The following is a 20,896-nucleotide window of genomic DNA, read 5'->3' as shown; positions in this document are numbered from 1 at the left end:
CCACAGGTGAAAAAAGTAATGGTAGAATAGCTCCAATTCTTGCTGAGCTCAGCTGAAACAATGGACATCGGCAAAATGTAATCCTCCTCCCAGCGGTTCAATAAACAGAGAACATGCAAACAAATGAAGCTGCTCGCAAAATTCAGAAATGGAATGCAAGCACGCTGCACACCTTGGTGCTTCTCCTTCCTCTACAGCCTCGACAAATGACAGAAAGCAAAATAAATTTGAAGTTTTAAAAAGTCATCTTCCTTTTCTTTGGTGGCTAGCGATACTGTGGGCCTCTGAAATGCAAAATGAATTCAAATGAGATTCAGCTCTGCACGGAGCCCACATCTGTATTAAGGTCACTGCCTGTGGAAACAGCTTGCTTTGAAAAGAAGTAAGAAAAATGACAACGGAAAAGAGAAAAAATAATAAAAAATCTAATTTTAAAAGAGAAAAAGAAAGGGTATTGAGCAAGGTGGCATTGCTTGCTTCATTCGTGATCCACCCTAGACTCGCCAACAAAGAGATGAGTCAGAAACTAAATTTGCATGCCACTATCACCCGAATTCTCTTGGGAAATTTCAGACCTACGAGCTGGGTTCATTTCCCCCCCACCTTTATTTTTTTTCAAATGCCTTCACTGAAAAAAGGCTACATGCTATAAAGCACACTCTTGTACCAGTAGCGAAAATCCCACATGAGCAGTATGCAATGGCTTTCCATATTTAATTATACATTGCCTGTTTGCAATGGTTGCGCCAACCTGAGGAGCACTACACTACAATGCAAGTAAAGCAGCTGTACTGTGTGATTATGAATGCCAACTATCTCTGTCTGCCCTTGGGGACAATCTGGGGCAGTCGCAAATGACTCCGGTATGAACTATGCAAACTGTATTGCCAAGAAATACGAATTGATGCACCAATGTAATTTAGGCAATAAGTACAGAGAGCTCTTCATGCATCAAACCAAATCACCCGTTTTGACCTAAAGCATATGATGACAGTAAGTGCTGGAAAAGCAAAAAGAATGGCATTACGACTTGTTGAGTGCATCAATATTTGAAAGGAGGCAGATTCAGTTACTTGCAGCTGACGTAAGATGGACAAACAGAGCTTAGTTACTTGCTGCTCAAGTTATGGAGAAACAAAAGCAAAAGAAATGAGTAAATATGTAGGCGTGGGTCCAAGTAATGCATGCAGCGCATGTACAATTGAAAGAAGAGCAGACTCGTGCAGCCTTGGGGAATAGGAACTCAATTTCCAGCAAACCTGTTTCATTTGAGCAGTTCTGTTAAGAATTTCAGTTGCTCAAACTGAACCTAATGAACGAGCTTTGCGCCAAAACCACACACACAAGAAAGCAAACACGAGCACCCATGTTGCCTCCTTTCTTGTGTATGTGGTTTTGGTGCAAAACTCGTTTATTATGTCGGATAACCAAGTAGCCCAGCAGTTCGCTCTTCTAAAGTATATTAAACTGAACTACACACTTTAAAAGATTGGCTGTGTATGACTCGCCTGTTTGAAACCTTGCCGACATACAATGCTTTCAAGCCCTTAACTTTTAAGCAAATTTTTTAGGAAGGCTGCATTTGATCAAAATGCATTTGACATTGCAAATACAGATTCGCTACAGTGTTCCCTTCATTTCACTATGTTAGGTTACAGCAGTGTTTACAGTCTGCCCAGGGCAGCTGTATTATTAGTCACTACACATTATGCATGCTATTCTACCCACTTTCATGATATGTAAGCTCTTGTAACAAACATTTCTGAGACACACAATAATGTAGCATAAAACAGCCTAAAAATACTTCTGTGTAATTAGTAAAGGAATTTTGCAAGGATTGCATTTCATCCACATGCATTTAACTTCCCACACAAATTTACCGAAGTGTTTCCCTAATTTTCACGAACCTGTATCACGGTGGCACGTATAGTTCCACAAGGGCAACAAGAAAAATCTTGTGGCACTCATTAATGCACTCATAATGCCCCAGCTGCACTTGCATACTTACTATATTGCAAATGCCCCAAAGAAGCCTCGAACTTTGAACTTTGCCTACATATACCTGTAACCACCTCCCTTAATTTCACGCCATATAAACAATGTGCCTCATTTAGATCATTGATGACACTGGGGCAACCTTATATAATGCATGAAGAAAGCTAAAGAAATTTGAGGTCGGCAATTATTTGCAAAGCTGCTAATTAACCTAGGAATGTTTAGTTTCCCCAGATATTACACTTAATATGCTTCCCATTTCCATGGTATGTGAACTCTGCAAAACATTGTGAATAACAGCTGCATGAAAGTCTAATGCTTGAATAGGTAACTTTCTACAAAAGCTGTAATTGATACGCAAACTTTGCATACTGATCTGCCATGGCTGTACCCCATTTTTTGCAAGTTCGACCAAGGTGGCATTTGTAATGCCATGTATTTACTGCTAGCCAGTTATCTGCAGCTTATGGCTTGTGGCAGCGAATGCAGCATGAATTTACATTGCATAAATGTCAACCTGATGTCGGCACTGTTGATGTTCACCTGGGGATCTAACAGCTTAGAAAGCTTGCTCTGCAGGACCTTCTGCCCAAAGGCCATGACCCCCTCCCTCCTGAGCCTTCAAAAGACATCTGGCACACCGCCATCTGGGTTAACCCTTTACTGATGAATGTTGCCTAGAGGCAACACACCAGAAAGTTTTTTTTTTCTGTCTGAGTTTTCATATTGAGTACAAAGTTCTTGGCTAAATGTTCAGCCAACAATGAACGAGAACAACAGGCGGCAAGCATCCTTTGTTGGTGTAGAGCAGGAGCACAGGATGAAATAGGAGAAATTCGGCACACGACTCGCTTTCTCTCGAAAGAGCAGTCGGAGGAGACAGAGCGATGCAAGATCTGCGGCTGCCGTGGTGTCACACAAGTGGTTGCGAGCAAAGCAAATGAACACGCATGTCTTACATATGACAATAGCTGTCTGTACAAATGCCAAGCGAAGCTATAGGTGGTTTAAGGTGAAGCCCCACTTCTAAGTTGTGCCTAAGGTTTACCCCCTATTACTAATAACACCTGACCCCCCCCCCCCCCCCAAATATATATATATATATATATATATATATATATATATTTTTCCCCGTTTTGTTGATTATGCTTATTCTCGATGTGCATTGCAGACTTACATGGCAAATAACATTTTCTTTTATTTATACATGCTGTCATTAATGGATTAAGTAGGGGATAAACGAAAATTTTGGAACCCTTGTTTGTGACATGTTTTGAAGCGTTTCATATAACACTTACAAAGATTCTCTGCTGCTGTGAGAAGAAACACGGTGATTTCATATTTGGAAAAAATTGTGGCCACGCTATGGGTGACGAGTGATGAAAGTTTGAAGGGTGTAGATTAATTATTTGGGTTGCATATAATTACTCATTTTCTCCCAATTTTCCTTGGTTCTAGGAGGCGTGTCGCTGTTTTTGCCGGTCTCTTCAGCAGCCCCGTTGTTTATATTTCGTTGAAGTAGGAGACATGTTATGGGTCACCCTTGGTACAATGCCAAATATAGGAAATGTCCCTCAGGTCATAAGCCCCGTCATCTATTCTGACCAGAACAATGAAAGAGAAAAATGCAGAGAGAAAAACTGCAGCAAGAAAAGCACGGAGGAAAGAGCAAACTAGGTCAATCCAAGCAAAACGCAAAGTGTGCGATCGGGCTAGTTAGCAATCCATGATGTGCACAGCATTACAGCAGACATAGGACAGCGCTTGTCTCAGCCGTGGCTTTCCATCTTATGTCTGCTGTCGTGCTGTTCACATCAAGAAATGCAAAGGAAGCAACATTACTGGTGTCATAGCAAGGCCAAAGGCTTTCTTGCCCTTAACAAAATAGAGCTTACTGAAATTGAGCATTCAGCGCCTTACGAGTAGGAGTAAGGAGCTATAACCAGGACACCAATTCATCAGGTTTTCATGCAGCTGTTTCGTAGACAAATCCCAGATAAATCATCCTTGCAGACCCACAGCACAAGGCTCAAAGAAAACAGTTGAGCTGTCAGGGAAGTGAGGGATGACATCATGGTTTTTGCAATGATGCAACATGTCTTGGAAGTAAACAGCACTAAGCATGACACAAAGAAAATGAAGACACAGGATGCTACAAAGCGTCCCATGTTGAGGGCTGTTTGCTCTCAAAAGACCCAGTTTTATGTTTCCCAGCTGTAGTGGTAATATCCTGAAGACTGCTTGCAAAAAGAAAAAAAGAAATGGAAAAAAAAGAAGAAAAGAAAACCTTCCTGCAATGTCTACTGTGTTGCTGGCCATCACATAATTCTACACTGCAGAAATTGACGCATAGCAGTTTCCTCACAAACTCAAAAAGGTGTCATTTACTTAAGTGCCTTTTTTCTTGCTTCTGCTAAATAAAGAATGGCCACATATCGGTGCGCGAATATGCACGAGTATCAGTTCCATCACGTTTGCATTAAATGCAGCACCGTCATTGACACTTCGATCTAGAATGCTTAATAAGTATGCTGCATTGAAAAGAAAACAAAATCTGTGCATTGCTGGCTGTTTCCAGAGACGACACTTAAGACCAGCACACTCCTAATGAACACCCGAGCACAGTATTTAGCTCGGCACAGTTGAACATCGATATAACGAATTAACGGATATTACATAGTAAATATAGAATGCATCTAGTTGATATCAGCATGTAACAAATATACACGTCTAACAAACATTAGGTATAACGAAGGTATTCTCGCACCAGATGCAACTTTGTTACGAAGTTTGACTGCATCTTGAACTTGCAGCTGCTACGTCATTACTCTTTCTTCCGCAGTGACATACGCTCAAGCGCTTCGGAAAGAAGTGTGGATGACTGTACCACTTATCCCGGCAATGGGCTGCAGCCCTCACCTGTTCTTTCACGGACTGGAGTATGCTGGCTGCTGAGCTATTTGGGTAGGTGTGCATTAACGGCGGCTCCGGCGGTGGAGCGTCCTGGCTCGCCGGCATGGTGCTGTGCTCTCCAAGTGGAGCTGATGGGGATCCCATTCAACTGCGGCACAAGACATTGTCTCCATTCAGCCAGTCACACACTTCACAATGCCAAGAGGACAGCCAGAGCCAGTGGTCTTTCGGAAGTGGAAACAGTGGAGAGGATAGATTCAAACTACCAATGCACAACGAGTTTGCCGACACATTGTAATGAAAAGCCACCACCCTATGGGATTCACCAAAGCTGACCCCTCAAACGACTTACTATTAAAATTGACCCTGCGAGTTAAGAAACAAATGGTGATCCAGCGAGCAAACACCTAACAGTGCAAATGCACCTATGTAAAAAAGCACTATGTATAGCTCACAGACTTTGCTGCACTTTGTGATGGAAAATGTTCAGAGCATTCAGGTAGCCCGGCCAGGAAAGCTGCTTTTCGTGAAAGGTGTTAATTTTGTGCATCAGTCATGCGACTGATAACTATTAACAGCGCACAAAGGTCGGTTAAAGACGCAACACAGGCGCTGTGCCTTTTGTTACTAGTTTCCAAAATGCACCAACTCGTCCAGCTTTCGACTCTTCAGCATGTGATCTGCGAAGAAGCTGGCAAACATCTGTTCCAGTTTCAACAAACCTTACACAACGATGATGCCAACCATTATTTCTACGAACAGTGTGCGACAATCCACCGAAAACCTGCCCATGGTGACGACGGATACTTCCTTAGGAATTGGCCACAAATTCAAATTATACGGGCTGCACACAACTTACGTGCTGAAGTCACCATTCTAAATCAGCTGAACGCTAATTTCCCATGCACCTGCAGTGATACAACGACGCACGCTACAGGTGCTGTCAGCTGAAACGCACGGGCCGAAGCCACGCTCGAGCGAGATTTTTATTTATTTATTTATTTCCCACGACAAACGAGTCGGAGTACGATGAAGCACGAAACCGCGTACTAGCCCCGAGGACACGGAGATGAAATCGGCGTCCTCTGGGGCTGCGGTTTTTTGAGGTCAGACCAAACAAAAAAAGCCTTCTGACTCGTAGCGACAGGAATCCCTAGTTTTTTTCACCGCGCCACGCAACGTCATCGTGTGTCACGTACGGAGAGAAGCCGGTTCGACGGCGACAACAAAACGGGGCCGGAGAACTTACCCAGCCGTACGCGTGAACTTAGTCCGTGGCGGCCGCATCACTGGCACGAATGCGCCGCCTTCGAGGCGTTGGCACCCAAAGCAAGACCAAACCTGCGGCGTCTTTCGTTGGAATGCGGCGTCTGCTTCGAAGTGAAGTCGTTGGGGTCCGTCCGTACGAGACCCGCTAGGCCTAATGGTCCGCGGCCCCGCACAAAAGCTCAACGTCTCCGCGCACTGGTCAGTGAGGAATTCGTGCGCTGGCCACCAATGCTGCAATCGACCGGACGAGCCGCCGACACAGCGCGCGTGGTCACACGGAGCTCTAACTCGAGCAAACCCGTCACTCAACGACGTCCGAAACACGGCTTCGTAGCATCCACAAGCACAGTTGACACTTGCGCGGAACAGGAATGAAACTAGAAATCAAGCAAACAACTTCGAAAGCGGCATTGTCGTGGTTCTCCAAACTGTCCCTAGAGGGGACGACTGTAGGAAGGAGGCGTGGGTGAGGGGGGGCTAGCTGGCGGCGGCCGCTTCGAGGGGCCGTATAAGAACGGCGTTGCATTATTCGAAACAGCGGTGGTGGTTGGCGGCGGGCGGTGAGTGACCTGCGGCCTTGCTGGCTGCGGACGGCGACTCGCGCGGCACCTACACAACAAAAGCAAAGCGGCGACACAAAAGAAGAATGAAGAGCATCTAAAGAAGTTTACCTCAAAGAGTAGTCTCCATTTCCCATCGTCCCGACTACCGCAAGAGCTGCTGCCCTCTCCGAAAAAGGCCATATGGGCCGGACGTCGCGGGTTGCGCTTTTGTGTTGAGGCTCGCTCATTTGGCGACAGTTGCGGGTCCCACCGCGGCGTCATGCCAGTTATGCTGTGTGCGTTGATATTGCCGCCAGGAGGCAGATTCGGTTACTTGCAGCTGACGTAACGAACAGAGCACAGTCGCTCGATGCTCAAATTATAGATGAAGAAAAGCGTAAGAGGCGAGTCAAGAATGTTGGCATGAGTCCAAGTAGTGCGCAGATGCACCAGCACAAAAACAAAAAAAGGAGGTGGGGAGGGGGTCCGGCATGAGCGTCCGAAACTCGATCGCCCGCGCTGGCATGAGAAATTTGAGAAGAGCGCTGCGAGGAATCCGGTGAGCGTGATTTTAATAAAACATGACGAGCCGAGCCAGGCCGCCGGTCTCACAAGCACGTGCGGTATACAGGGCTGTACGAGTGGAAAAAAATAAATATCAAACTAAATCACATCATGAAATATCACCGCTGTCGTGAGGAATGCTTTCCACTGGCCTCGTTGTGCGCACGGATATCGCAGTATCCAAGATTGATTTCCAAGTCAGGCAGCTGGGCATGTTGTGCGCTCCGATCGCGAAAGAATGGCCAAGTCATCTTTTATGTCAAAGTTCTGCCATCACTTGCGTGGTTTACATTGGTTCACTTCTATACACCTATCAAAAACATCGCTGAGATAACAAGGAATATACCGACAGACATTGATATAAATGACGGGTTTTTCCTCATTTTAAAACTAGCGCGCTCTTTCTTTTCTCGCTTTTTTTTTTTGCTTCGTTTTCTCCGTGATATGACTACTGAAATAAGGACTGACGGGCTGTTATGTTGCATAATTGTGAGTTCATGTGGCAGGGAAGTCATCAAGAATTTATTTAGTTAGTGCAAATAAAGGCAGAGCACAAATAATAAAACAAACGAACTTCATACGTCCCCTACGACAACTGAGCCAGCTGAATTAAATGGCTAGCCACAACAATGAAAAAGGCGTTAACCTAGTACCGGAGAAAGTTTGCATGCGTAATTACCTTCCATTTTCTCAGGTTGCGTCGGTGCTCTCCGCAAACTCATTTCGGGTGGTGGTTCGCTGTCTCTGCAGTGCGGGCATCGAACGAAGAGCCCCTCCGAGATCCGATTGCTGTGTTCAAAGCCGACGCACCCGGGTAGGCAACGCGATCACAACAAAACACTGGCACAACACGCATTCCCCTCCCGAAAGTTCGCACCAGAAAGCAGCAAAAGCAGTGTGGCAGGGAGTCGACACGGCACTGGTTTCACAAGATGAGCTGCTTGATGAGCGCGCACTCGAGTTTCCCAGCTCGCTTCAGTTATACGCAGTGTGCAGGCTCTCGAACGCGGAGTGAAGTAGAAAAAAAAATAACAGCGATGAAGTGCAGGCAAGATCCTTTTGAGAGCCCTAACCCTAACCCACGGAGAGCTCAGAACCCTGGGCCCGAAATCGCCATACGAGTACGCTGCTCCAGCGGCCGGCGTCCCACAACGACTGCAACGAGCGATAGCAGCGAGCTCGCCCCAGGAGAGGTATCTGCGGACACAGAACACGTTGCCGCGACGACCTTCGGCGTTCAATCCTGGCCGTTATTCGTCACGGTAGCGTTGCTTCTTCGACGCATCGAACGAAGGGTTGGCATGAAAACACACCGCTCGCGCCGCTGGCACCACACCGTCGCCTCCGCTGCTGCTACAGCACATCACGAACGGGGCGATAGAGACCCGCGCACTGCGCTCCACTTAGCTCATATCTCGATATCCCGTCGCCGGTTTGGCACTCGAGGCGCGTTATCCGCAAAAAAAAAGTGGGAGATAAGGGAACTGGCTTCCGCGTCTCTTTTTCAGAAGGGCGTAAACTCGAACTGCAGTGCGCGAACTCCACCAGCACTTCCCCGCTGCCCGTCCTTCGACCGGCAAAAGCCTCCTTCCAGGCGTGTATCGCACGCAGGCCGCCGAAGGGACCGCTATCTGGACATGTGGCGCCCTCTGTTCGCGAGCGCGAGAGAGTAACGGCGTTCTCTAGCCCTGGTTGCACTCGGTAAAATAATGAGACGAAGCTGCTGCCGATTTTGCGTAGAACGTGATCCTTCCTACCCTTCCCTCTTCTGAAGCTGCGTTTTTCAGTGGCCCTAAGGGCTGGCAGGCTCTGCACGGTGCGGGGTGGTCCTGGGAGTGTTTCATTTATCGGTCAGGCCTGCGGGGGTCGCCATGCATCGAACAGTTTCGTCAAGGCGTGTTGCGCCTTTGGCGGTGTCTGGCTTTTTCGAGCGAATCCCGGGACCTGGCCGGCTGGCGTCATCGTTCACGGCTCCTTTTCCTTCGTACTCAGAAAGAAGGCAGAGCGGCACTTTCGCTCGTGGGGATGGACGCACGTCGCAGATTCCTGTGCGTGCGCTCGCTCGACACAGAACAGAGCCATCAAAATGTGGCGCAGCTCCTTGTTGCACTTCGCCTATACTTTCAGTCGGACGGGTGATCAATAATAAACTTAAGACGCGCGCCGCCGCGAGTATTGGCTCACGTGAGGTTTTACTGGTGTAAGAAAGTAGAGCTGTTTCCCTGCCTTTTTTTTTAGGCCTAGCTGTTTCTTCCATTGTCGTTAGTTTCCTGCCTCATGTAGCCTGATGGAGTTTGACTAGCAAGAAGAACGTGCTTTCGGGAAGAAACATATTGGCAACGTCTTTACAAGGAATAAAACAACAGAAGCACGCACACAGACACGCAGTTGGGCAGAATGGTTTCTATTCCAGGTCTTTTGTACCGAACGAAATGGTGGAGCACATTTGCCAGTGGAGCCAAACACACCAACACTTTCGCAAATGCGAAAGAGCTCAAGCAAAGTTTAGCGACGGACGCAAACTTTAACCGAAGTTTTCAGTTGGACGAGTTGGGTAACGAATTTAATGCCACTATACCCAGACACCCGGTGTCATAGCCAGTGTTTATGAGCGAAGTTGGAATTCAAGGCGTCAAGCTCAGAAGTAAAAAGAAAAAGAAAAAAAAAACACGATCTCGGGGCGGGAACCGGCTGACAGAGGATAATAGAAAGATGGCGTCGAAGGGACGTTGTTGCAGACGTTACACCCTTGTGTACACTTTTAAAGAAGTTTGCACCCCTTGGGGCTTATCTTGACCCACAACGATAATCATCATCTGCCCCGTTTGCGTTTCCTTTCTTGAAAACTCTGCGCTCTCCCTACTTTCCTGTCTAAAGTGCTATGCCACGCCGATAACGCGCACGCCGTTCGTGACCTGGAAGTACCGGTCTAGCAGCGTTAAAGAAAGGAAATGGGGCAAGATAGATGACAATTATCGTTGTTGGACAAGATAAGCCTCAAAGGGTGCAGACTTTTTAAAGAGTATGAGAAAATATTGCGGGTTCATCTAGCTCCGCGACAGGGCCACCGAAAAAGAGGCTTCGTATATAAGCGCTGTTAAGAATGGCGAGCCGCTAAGCAAGATTGCCACCTTGCCACCCGATTACGACAAGGGGTGCAAGACGCGCACCTCTCCCTCTCCGTCGCTGCAGCTGGGAGGCGTTCAAAGAAGCGGCCTTTGCGTTGGAATCCGCCGCCTTCCTCCAGCCCCTTCGACATTGTGACGGAACTAGTTCGGTGCGTGAACAATGATTCCGGAGTTCCCCAACGCGGAGCTGATTTGACACGCATGGACAAGCTGCCGCGGGAACGACGTATTTTTGTGCTTCTCACGGTTCGGAGTGGCACGGAACAACGAGCGACCCTCGAGCGGCAACGATAGTTCCCGGAACGGCACCCGCCAACGCCGTCGTCGGGCATCAGAGCGCGGTTGCCTTTGTGTACGTAAACTGTTCTGCAGAGCAGCGGCGCGTTGGTGATGAGTAAACGAACAGTCGCCGCGTCGTAGGACCGGCGGATCGAGTGTATAAAAACTGTGGTTGTGCGAATGCTGAGGACACTTCTCTTGAGCAGTCATGTTAGACTGAGTCACTTCTCTCATGCAGTCATGTTGGACTGTTACTCTTTTTTCTCAAGCAGTCATGTTAGACTGATTTAATTTCTGTAAATAAACCCCTTTTTCCTCGTTCTCGATGAGAAGCAGTTCTTCACTTCATCAGCGATCTCAGCGTAAATAAGTTGGACGACGGCATGGGCCAGCTACCTTCGAATTCATGCCGTACTCCAATCTTGGCAAAGGACCACGGACGATGGGATTGAGCCCCCAATCCTGACAACTGGCTGACAGCGGTGAGATGGACTTTGCGACGTGGTGCTGTATCTGCGGTGAGTGCTTGGTTTTTGCTTTGACTCTCTAGGCTTCATTTTGTGGTTGTTCTGTTTAGAACAGTAGGGAAGCTAGATTGTTGTGTGTTAGCTAGGTTGTGTTTTCCTAGCTAGATTTAGAGAGCAGAATCAAGGCAGTAAAGCAGCAGTCATGGAGTTAAGGACACTGCTGAGAGACGAGTTGTTGATTGTTGGTGAGGAACTGGGCCTAGATGTACGCAAGGAAATGCTCAAATCGGAATTATTGGAGCTAATTTCCAATCAGGCCAGTGAGCAAGATATTGAAATGGGATTGGAACTTCTCAAAAAGAGAGAGAAACGGGAAAGAGAAAGAGAAGAACGGGACAGAGAAAAACGAGAGAGAGAGGAACGGGATAGAGAGAGAGAGGAACGCGATAAAGATCGCGAGTTAAGAAAAATGCAACTTGAACTTGAAAACAGACGTTTGGAGTTGTCTCAAGGAAGTGAAGGCGCTCTGGGTCGATCAAGTGAGGCAGAATCGTACCACATGGACAGGCTATTAAAGCCATTTGAGGTCGGGACCGACATAGGCTTGTTCCTATGCAATTTTGAAAGGACTTGCGAAAAGATGAACTTCGGCCCGAGTACATGGCCACAGCGGTTACTGTCTATGTTGCCGTGTGAGGCGGCGGAAGTAATCGCCAGATTGAGTGTGCAGGATGCATATGATTATGCAAAAGTTAAGGCTAGTCTCCTGAAGAAATACCGCCTTTCAGCCGAAGCTTTTCGGCAAAGGTTTAGGAGCACAGGCAAGAAAGATAGCGAGGGCTATCCGGAGTTTGCATATAGCTTAAAGGCCAACCTAGTCGAGTGGCTTAAAAGCGCGGAAGCGTACGACAGCAGAGACATGATCATTGAATGCATGTGTCTAGAGCAGTTTTACAAAACCATCCCCCAAGCTGTGAAACTGTGGGTGCAAGACAGAGGTAATGTAAACGCTGTGGAAAGGGCGGCTGAATTAGCCGAAGAGTATGCAACCCGTAGAAAGTTGAACGCCGAGGAGGGAAACTGGGACGGTCGAAATGGACCGCGGAAACCATTTCCGTTCAAAAAGGGTGCGCAAACTAGACGATCCGAGCCTGTAGACATGGCGGAAAAGCCCACAGAAAAGAGCGAGGGGAAACTTAACGTAGAAACCGCACAAAAAGAACAGAAAAGAAAATTCGAATCTGTTAGACCAATTCGCTGTTACAAATGCCACAAACTGGGACATATAGCTGTAAACTGCGAGAAGTCTAGCGTAGTTTTTTCCTACGTGGAGGAAAAGGATGAGAATATGGAACTTTTAAGTCCATATCTCCACGACCTGCAAGTTAATGGAAAACCATGCCGAGTGCTAAGAGACAGTGCCGCCACGCTGGACATTGTCCATCCGTCTTACGTGATGGTAGATGACTTCACCGGAGAAGTAGCGTGGATAAAACAGGTTGTAGAAGAACACAGCGTGTGTCTGCCCATGGCCAAAGTCAAAATCAGTGGACCATTCGGGGAGCTAGAGACTGAGGCTGCAGTTTCCAAATTTTTGTCACTGCAGTATCCCTACATCTTTTCGAATCGTTCGAATCAGTTACTGCGTGACAGAGGGCTCAAACTGGGAGAGGGCATAGTACAGGCATTGACCCGAGGCCAAGCTCGTAAGATCGCGGCGCTTTCGGCTGAAAATGTTCAAGCTCCTCCAGCGGAAGCAGAAAAGGGGATAACTTCGATACCCGAATCCGAGCTAGGCCCGAGGGACAAAAGAACAGTTGAGGAGAGCCTGCCAGCTGACCAGCTCAATGAGAGCGTAGCACTAGAGTGTCAGAGTTCTAGCCTGCAGGAAGAGCAAGCAGACGCGCTCACAAGCGAGACAGGGTCGTTATTATCACCGGCCTCAAAGAACTTCGATCAACTCTTACGCGTGGATAGAGAGTCACTGGCAGCTGAGCAAAAGAATGATGAGAGCTTAGCTAAATTACGTGACACAGCTAAAGAAGGCATTGCTAGGCGCAACGTAACGATACATGAGAGAGGAGGATTGTTGTATCGGCATTACAGAGATCGAAAGGGTAAGATTTTAGATCAGTTAGTCATACCTACTAAGTATAGGGAGGACCTTTTGAGTCTTTGTCATGGAAATGGGTGGTCCGGCCACCTAGGCATAAACAAATCAAAGGAAAGATTGCTTATGGAATACTACTGGCCTGGCTGTTTCAAAGATGTAGAAAACTTTGTAAGATCATGCGACGCCTGCCAGCGTTCTGGTAAACCAGGAGAGACTTGGAAAGCTCCACTGAAGGTAGTGCCCTTAATAACAGAGCCTTTCAGACGGCTTGTAATAGACACGGTAGGGCCTCTTCCAAAAACAAAATCAGGCTACAGGTACTTGTTTACCATGCTGGGTCCGGCTACCAAGTTTCCAGAAGCAATCCCTTTGAAAGAGCTCAGCTCCACCGAAGTAGTAGACGCGCTTTTGACAGTGTTTGCACGAGTTGGGTTTCCAGCCGAAATTCAGGCAGATCAAGGGTCAGTATTCACGAGCGCACTGACTTCCACATTCTTGCAAAAGTGCGGGGTAAAGTTAATACACAGTTCTGTCTATCACCCTCAGTCAAACAGTGTAGAGAGGTGGCATTCGGTGCTTAAGCGAGTTTTGCGTGCGCTCTGTTACGAGCACAAGGAGGACTGGGAGAACTGTCTGCCGGCAACTTTGTTTGCTTTGCGAATGGTTCCCCATGAGGCGACAGGGTTCTCACCAGCAGAACTAGTGTATGGGAGGACACTCCGGTCTCCACTGAGAATGTTAAGAGAGATGTGGGAGGAAAGAGGGGAGAGTCCAACCGTGGTTGAATACGTGCTAAATTTACTGGAGCGGCTAAGCGCAACTCAAGAACTAGTCGGAAAGAACATGGCACTAGCTCAAAAGAACGCCAAATTCTATTACGACAAGAATGCGAGGCTTCGTACGTTTAACGCCGGAGACCAGGTAATGATCCTCAAACCTTCAAGAAAGAACAAGCTTGAAGTTCACTGGGACGGGCCCGTTAAAGTGTTGCACAAACTTTCAGATACTAACTATGCTTTGAGAATGCCCGGTCGCAGGAAGGAAGTGAGGATATATCACTGTAATTTGATGAAGCCGTATGTAGAGCGGAGCGGAGTCGTTAACTATACCGTCAAAGAGCCGGATGGCATTGGTACCAAGTTTAAGGAGTATAGGACGACCTCCAACTCTGAAATCGGCCTAGAAGAAGTAGTAGAACACTCGGTAAGCTCGCACGCTCTAAGACCCGAGCAGCTAGATGAGCTAAAAGGGGTGTTAGGGGAATATATCGACAGATTCAGTGATCGGCCGGGTAGAACCGAACTGATAACGCATGAAATTGAGCTGACCTCTGCCGAACCAGTAAGATCAAAACCTTACAGGGTGTCTCCAAGACAGAGAGAGATTATGGAGGCAGAGATACAGCGCATGCTAGAGTTGGGAGTTATTGAGCCCGCTGAGAGTGACTACACGTCACCGCTAATACTTGTAGAAACCCCTAACAAGTACCCTCGTCCGTGTGTTGACTACAGGAAGTTAAATGCGATCACTAGGGATCAGCTGTACCCGATACCCAACATTGAGGAACGAATTGAAAGAGTTAGCGCTGCTAATTACATTTCAACTATAGATCTCGTGCGGGGGTACTGGCAAGTTCCCCTTTCAGAAAGTGCCAGCCGCTATGCCGCATTCATCTCGCCTGTAGGCACTTTTCGCCCTCTCGCACTCAGCTTCGGGCTGAAGAACGCGCCGTTTAGCTTCTCTAAGTTAATGGATATTGTCCTAAAGGACTTGCAGGAGTTCGCCTTACCTTATCTTGATGATGTGGCCATTTTTTCGGACAGCTGGGAACAACACGTATCGCACCTCAAACAGGTGTTCTCACGGTTGAGGGAAGCCGGCTTAACGATGAAAGCGGAAAAGTGTAGGTTTGGTTGTTCGCAGGTTACTTATCTGGGCCATGTTGTCGGTCAGGGCATGAGACGGCCGGCTGAGCTGAAAATAGCGACGATTGGAGATTTTTCTCAGCCGCGCACGAAAACGGACCTTCGTTCATTTTTGGGACTTGTGGGGTACTATCAACGGTACATTCCGAATTACTCGCAATTGGCAAGTCCATTAACAGACGCCCTCCGAAAGGGAGCACCGAGTAACGTACACTGGGATAAGGACAAGGAGAACGCTTTCCAAAGTTTGAAAACGCTATTGGTTTCTCGCCCTGTGCTTCGCGCGCCAGACTACACAAAGGAATTCATAGTTCAATGCGACGCAAGCGACAGAGGTATGGGCGTGGTACTTAGTCAGGTCGGCGACGATAACGAGGAGCATCCTATCCTCTACGCCAGCCGTAAACTAAATGTAAGAGAGGAAGCCTACAGCGCTTCAGAGAAGGAATGCGCTTGTTTGGTTTGGGCCGCCCAGAAGTTGTCGTGTTACTTGTACGGAGCGAAGTTCATCTTCGAGACCGACCACTGTCCTCTGACGTGGCTCAATCAAATGTCACACAAAAACGGCCGCTTGCTCCGATGGAGCCTCACTCTCCAAGAGTACAACTTCTCTGTTAGATATAAGAAGGGAAAGTTGCATAGCAATGCTGATGGTTTGAGCAGGCTAATTTGAATTCTGCGTTTGGGGGTCCCGCCTAAATTTTAGGGTTACTAGTGTTAATTTTATTAAGCGAAGAAGATCCCCTCTCATTTGGCAGGATTCCCTCCATGATTGCTGAATGTGTCAGCAGGAATTTGCTTCAGAAATTGGCATAGCGAAATGCAGCATTTTTTGTTTGCTTCTGCACTTATGTTGTTGTTGTTTTTTTTTTTTGAAGCCTAGCGAGTCTAAAGTGATAGCCAATGCACGCCATCTCGGCGCAGAGCCGTGTTGTGGGGTTCATTTTGCAGTTGCCTGTCCTTGTTGGATGTTTTGGGGCGGTGACATCAATGCACAAGTGGTCGCTGCGAGCCAAGACATCAATCCCCCCCTGACCAGCAGCCGTTCTCTTCCTGCCTAGCGGTTGTCAGCGCGAGACAGTCGAGATTTTTCGGGCCATGGAGGCGCTGTTAAGAATGGCGAGCCGCTAAGCAAGATTGCCACCTTGCCACCCGATTACGACAAGGGGTGCAAGACGCGCACCTCTCCCTCTCCGTCGCTGCAGCTGGGAGGCGTTCAAAGAAGCGGCCTTTGCGTTGGAATCCGCCGCCTTCCTCCAGCCCCTTCGACATTGTGACGGAACTAGTTCGGTGCGTGAACAATGATTCCGGAGTTCCCCAACGCGGAGCTGATTTGACACGCATGGACAAGCTGCCGCGGGAACGACGTATTTTTGTGCTTCTCACGGTTCGGAGTGGCACGGAACAACGAGCGACCCTCGAGCGGCAACGATAGTTCCCGGAACGGCACCCGCCAACGCCGTCGTCGGGCATCAGAGCGCGGTTGCCTTTGTGTACGTAAACTGTTCTGCAGAGCAGCGGCGCGTTGGTGATGAGTAAACGAACAGTCGCCGCGTCGTAGGACCGGCGGATCGAGTGTATAAAAACTGTGGTTGTGCGAATGCTGAGGACACTTCTCTTGAGCAGTCATGTTAGACTGAGTCACTTCTCTCATGCAGTCATGTTGGACTGTTACTCTTTTTTCTCAAGCAGTCATGTTAGACTGATTTAATTTCTGTAAATAAACCCCTTTTTCCTCGTTCTCGATGAGAAGCAGTTCTTCACTTCATCAGCGATCTCAGCGTAAATAAGTTGGACGACGGCATGGGCCAGCTACCTTCGAATTCATGCCGTACTCCAATCTTGGCAAAGGACCACGGACGATGGGATTGAGCCCCCAATCCTGACAGCGCTGCATGAAGATATCAGTTACACAATATGAACTCGATTAAGCCGTGAGAAGCGCAACCAAAGGAGGGAGGGGGGCTTAGCCTTCCCGATATTTCGTCGCGCTGTCATTCACAGCGACCAAGACAGCCACCCGCGCCGGAAACCCTCCCAGGATTTTGTCTATAGAACGCCTTTTGACGCGTTGGAAACAGTTAGCCGCCTCCATCTGCAACATGGCGGCAACATCAAGTCACTGACCTTATCACGTACCGCACAAGCACAAACTGTTCGGAAACGTGTTACCACAGCGCCCAGCCAGGGAGACCTCCTCATGCTTGACCCGCACACTGACTTGCCGCTTGCGAACTTGGACACAAGTGTGGTCCCGGTGTCTCCTCCAACTATCTACACTTCTCTCTCCCTCCTCACTTGCCTCTTCATTAAGTTTTTTTTTAATCTTTTTTCTCCTTCTCCACGTCCCCAAGGAATGGTTGCGGTCTCCACTTCTGGTGAAACATATTCGCGCCTCTACACATTTTCATCTCGCCGATGGTCGACACTATGGCAAGTACGCGCATCATGCTCTGTGGACTAAGCCCTGCGCTTTCTTTGTATTCCGTCGCTCCTTCGGTTGCAGCGATAGGACGTGTTGTCACATGTTAAAATTTAGATTTTGTTATTTTTCCGTCTTTTGCGGCAGCACCCCGAACAAAGAAAATATCCGGCTGCGCCACTCCGGCCGGTGATATGTTCCCGGCCCACAAGCGTGCTCACGGTTGACTGCGCTGAGCAGCCCTCGTCAGTCAAACATTGCGCTCGCATATTTAGGTCAAATATTTTCTTATGGTAATGACTGACTGATAGGAATTGATGACGTAATGGTGCCTAAGGTCATAGAGCGCCATGACAGGAATATCGGCAATTATAATCTTTAAAAGCGAAAGCGTGCAAATGGATAAAATTGAACTATGTAGTTGCGAAGAATAAACTGCGCAAAAACGTTGAAACTGCAAGAAAAATAAAGATAGATTGAAAAAGTATGGGATGTAATCATGAATGAAGCATTAACAAAAAAAATTAAGCGAACACGGCAAGCAGAACATCGATGGCTCTTTTCGTCATGATGCGATACGTATGACCATACAAACAAGTGTCTTGAAAACTTCGAAATGGCGGTGCTTTCACAAATATTTCGGCGCCTGAATCAAACCTATGATTCATGTGGTCAGTATAATAACGCATTTTCTTTCAAAAGCGGCAAATTCGACTCAAAGCGGATCAGCGGTTACCTACAAGGAAGTTGTGTCGGCATTCCCCAAGAGTAGGGCACCATTAGAGTTTGATTGATTGATTGATTGATTGATTGATTGATTGACTGATTGATCCCTTATTGGTGTATCCCAATTTCACTTTGAGCCGTACATGTATGGCAGTGAAAGCCCTTAACTGTGGCACCTGCCATTTTAGTCTTAAGCCTATTTATCTATAGTATACCTACGGTCAGGATGTTGCCTGCGTTAAATTATCGGTATAATCTGATCTTAACCATAGTGATACGTTCAACACCGTAAAGTGAAGCAATGGTTTACGCAAAGGACTCCACATAGTGGTGTCCCCTCGATTAACTTTAGCCGCGTGATAGTTTTCTTTCTTTATTTCTTTAATGCACACTAAATTTAAGTACACGAACGTTTCACTGCAAATACGCGCCCATCACAACACGGCAGCCGCAGACAACTACAAAACCCGCCATTCCGTGCAGGCATTGTGGACCGTAGGACCTGCTTTACACAGCACATTTTTGCCATCGGTTTGCACCCTCAGAACTGGTGTAACGTGAGCGTTCTCTGCAAGCTCTCGAACGAGCGAACGAAAGAAAATATCGAAAGAGAGAAAAAGAGAAAGTGGCGTCAGCCGCTTTTTCTTTTATGGAAACATTTACGAGTTCCTCGGGTGACGCGCTTACAACAGTCTTCGCATTATCGCAACAGTCGCAACAGTCTTCGTCCTATGGTCTCCTTGGTAAAAAAAAAAATAGTTCACGTTGCATAATTGCTACTAATAATAGTAATAGTAGACCAGAAAGTGGGGTCCTATATATCGAGGGATCAGTCAGGGGCTTGCCAGCCGAGGGGAGACGTTGTGACTTCAAGAGAACGCGCTTCGTCACCGTACGGTGACGCATGACACTCTGGAAGTTGTACACGTCATGCGAAAGCGGGAGGGTCTACGAGAGTGACCAACCGATCGATCGAGGCTCGCGGTGTGATCAGGGAGCTTCGGCGCGTTACAGAATGTGAGAGGGAGAGGGAGAGAGAGAGAGAGAGAAGGTGTCAGGGAGAGTGAAAAACACCACTAGGCGGCGCCTCACTAAAACGGCGCAGCGTTGTAGAAGCTACGGGAGCTGGATGCGGCCAGTTACGTTATACACATACGGGTGTTACAGAACAGCGAGATTTTCGAATCGATCGAATCACGCGCAAATACCCGAAAACATGTGGCTTCGAATGCTGAATCAAATGCCGAATGCATTTGATTCAGCATTGGAAGCCACAAGTTTTCGGGTATTATACTTCGTTGGAACTTAGCGAAGTTCAGTGACAAAGTTTTCGCCTAAATTGGTGTAAGAAAAACTGCGTCGTCATTCGGCCTCGTCCCTCTTGGTATTGTCTCTTGCGCGGAAAGCCAGCGCGGTAAACCAAACGATGACGTAATATGTAGTCTAGGAAAGAAGCATGCTTAGAATGTGCTCCAATCGGGGCCATTGTTGGAGACAGTCTATGCGTTCACAGCTAAGAAGACAGCTTCAACTCCAACCAATGAAACGCAGCTGGAACTGTTTGGAAGACGTCTCTGCGACGCGACGCCCCTTCGCGTCAAGGAAAAGCTAAGAAAACCACATATCGTAGTTCTATATTATGTAATAACACACTGCGGTTTGCACAAAGCGGGTAGAAAAACGTGATTACGTTTTCCTGTGAGCCAGAGGACCTACCAGACGCGTATTCAAGCCTTTGCTCACTGCCATTTTGTCTGTACAGCAGACTAGCCTGCCTCATTTTTGACTTTGACGACGTCGTCGCGAAACTGCCTTTCTCGCCTTTCGTCAGACCTGGAACGAGACTTAAGATGGCCGCTGTCCCTTTAGTTATTTAGCCATCTCCAGCGAGTATTGGAACAGTCTGCATCAAGTAACATCAGCGAGATATCGCGAAAGAAAAACGAGAATTCGTTGGCGATTTAATGTTAAATGAGAGGGAAATGCGTTAGCATTAGGTCGCACCTCTTTGAGGTATTTCTTTGACAACCAAAACATTGTGCATCATTTTTTTCTTCTTGCTTACCAATTTTTGGGACCTTCTTGCGATCTCTTTCGAGGCCCTGAACCAAAGTTCTGCTTCTTATAGTCGGTTCAATTAATATTTCTTTCTTAGATGCAGTACATTTCGTACACATCGATTCGATGGTTCCCTAATGCGAGCATTTCTGTGTTTCCCATCCATTAATTTTGAATTGGGAAATCGTATTTGGCCTCGAACTAAAAGCTTCCTTTTAAATGCCCTCCTTTTAGCTCTCACGGAGTACTTACAAGCCATATTGTTCAGACTGCAAATTAGACTTGTTGGACTAGATTCATGGTAGCAAACAAAACTCGGCGCTAGGACGAAAGACAATGTTTTTTTTTTTTCTTGCGGCTCAAAGAGTCGGCCGCGAAGGTACTCCACTTATCCTCAATCTGAATTCGAAATCTGCAGGTCATCGACGTCCGAACCATTCTGACGTCATTCTGTCGTGCAACCGTTCCGTCAGATGCCGCTGACTTGTGAGGCGG

The 20,896-nt window shown here is 47.5% G+C and overlaps 1 protein-coding gene across 9 annotated transcripts in view; it reads right to left on the bottom strand.

The window, feature by feature from the left end:
• Window positions 1–8,896, bottom strand: part of LOC139053026 (splicing regulator ARVCF-like) — a 131,203-nt gene extending 122,307 nt beyond the window's left edge. For 3 of the 9 annotated variants that reach the window (XM_070530162.1, XM_070530169.1, XM_070530168.1), the window contains exons 1-3: window positions 6,849–7,103; window positions 6,158–6,786; window positions 4,915–5,056 (exon numbers count right to left, since the gene is read on the bottom strand). In XM_070530162.1, the coding sequence (XP_070386263.1) occupies window positions 4,915–5,052 (138 nt within the window). In that variant the 5' untranslated portion in view covers window positions 5,053–5,056; window positions 6,158–6,786; window positions 6,849–7,103. Of the gene's footprint in view, window positions 1–4,914; window positions 5,057–6,157; window positions 6,787–6,848; window positions 7,105–7,962 lie in introns of those variants that run through there. The other 6 variants (XM_070530165.1, XM_070530167.1, XM_070530166.1 and 3 more) reach the window with 6 other exon arrangements.
• Window positions 8,897–20,896: the final 12,000 nt, after the last annotated feature.

The sequence above is a fragment of the Dermacentor albipictus genome, unplaced genomic scaffold (genome assembly GCF_038994185.2).
Source record: "Dermacentor albipictus isolate Rhodes 1998 colony unplaced genomic scaffold, USDA_Dalb.pri_finalv2 scaffold_56, whole genome shotgun sequence".
Classification (NCBI taxonomy): domain Eukaryota; kingdom Metazoa; phylum Arthropoda; class Arachnida; order Ixodida; family Ixodidae; genus Dermacentor; species Dermacentor albipictus.
Note: the sequence above shows the minus strand (reverse complement) of the source record. Positions and strands in the feature narration are given on the sequence as shown.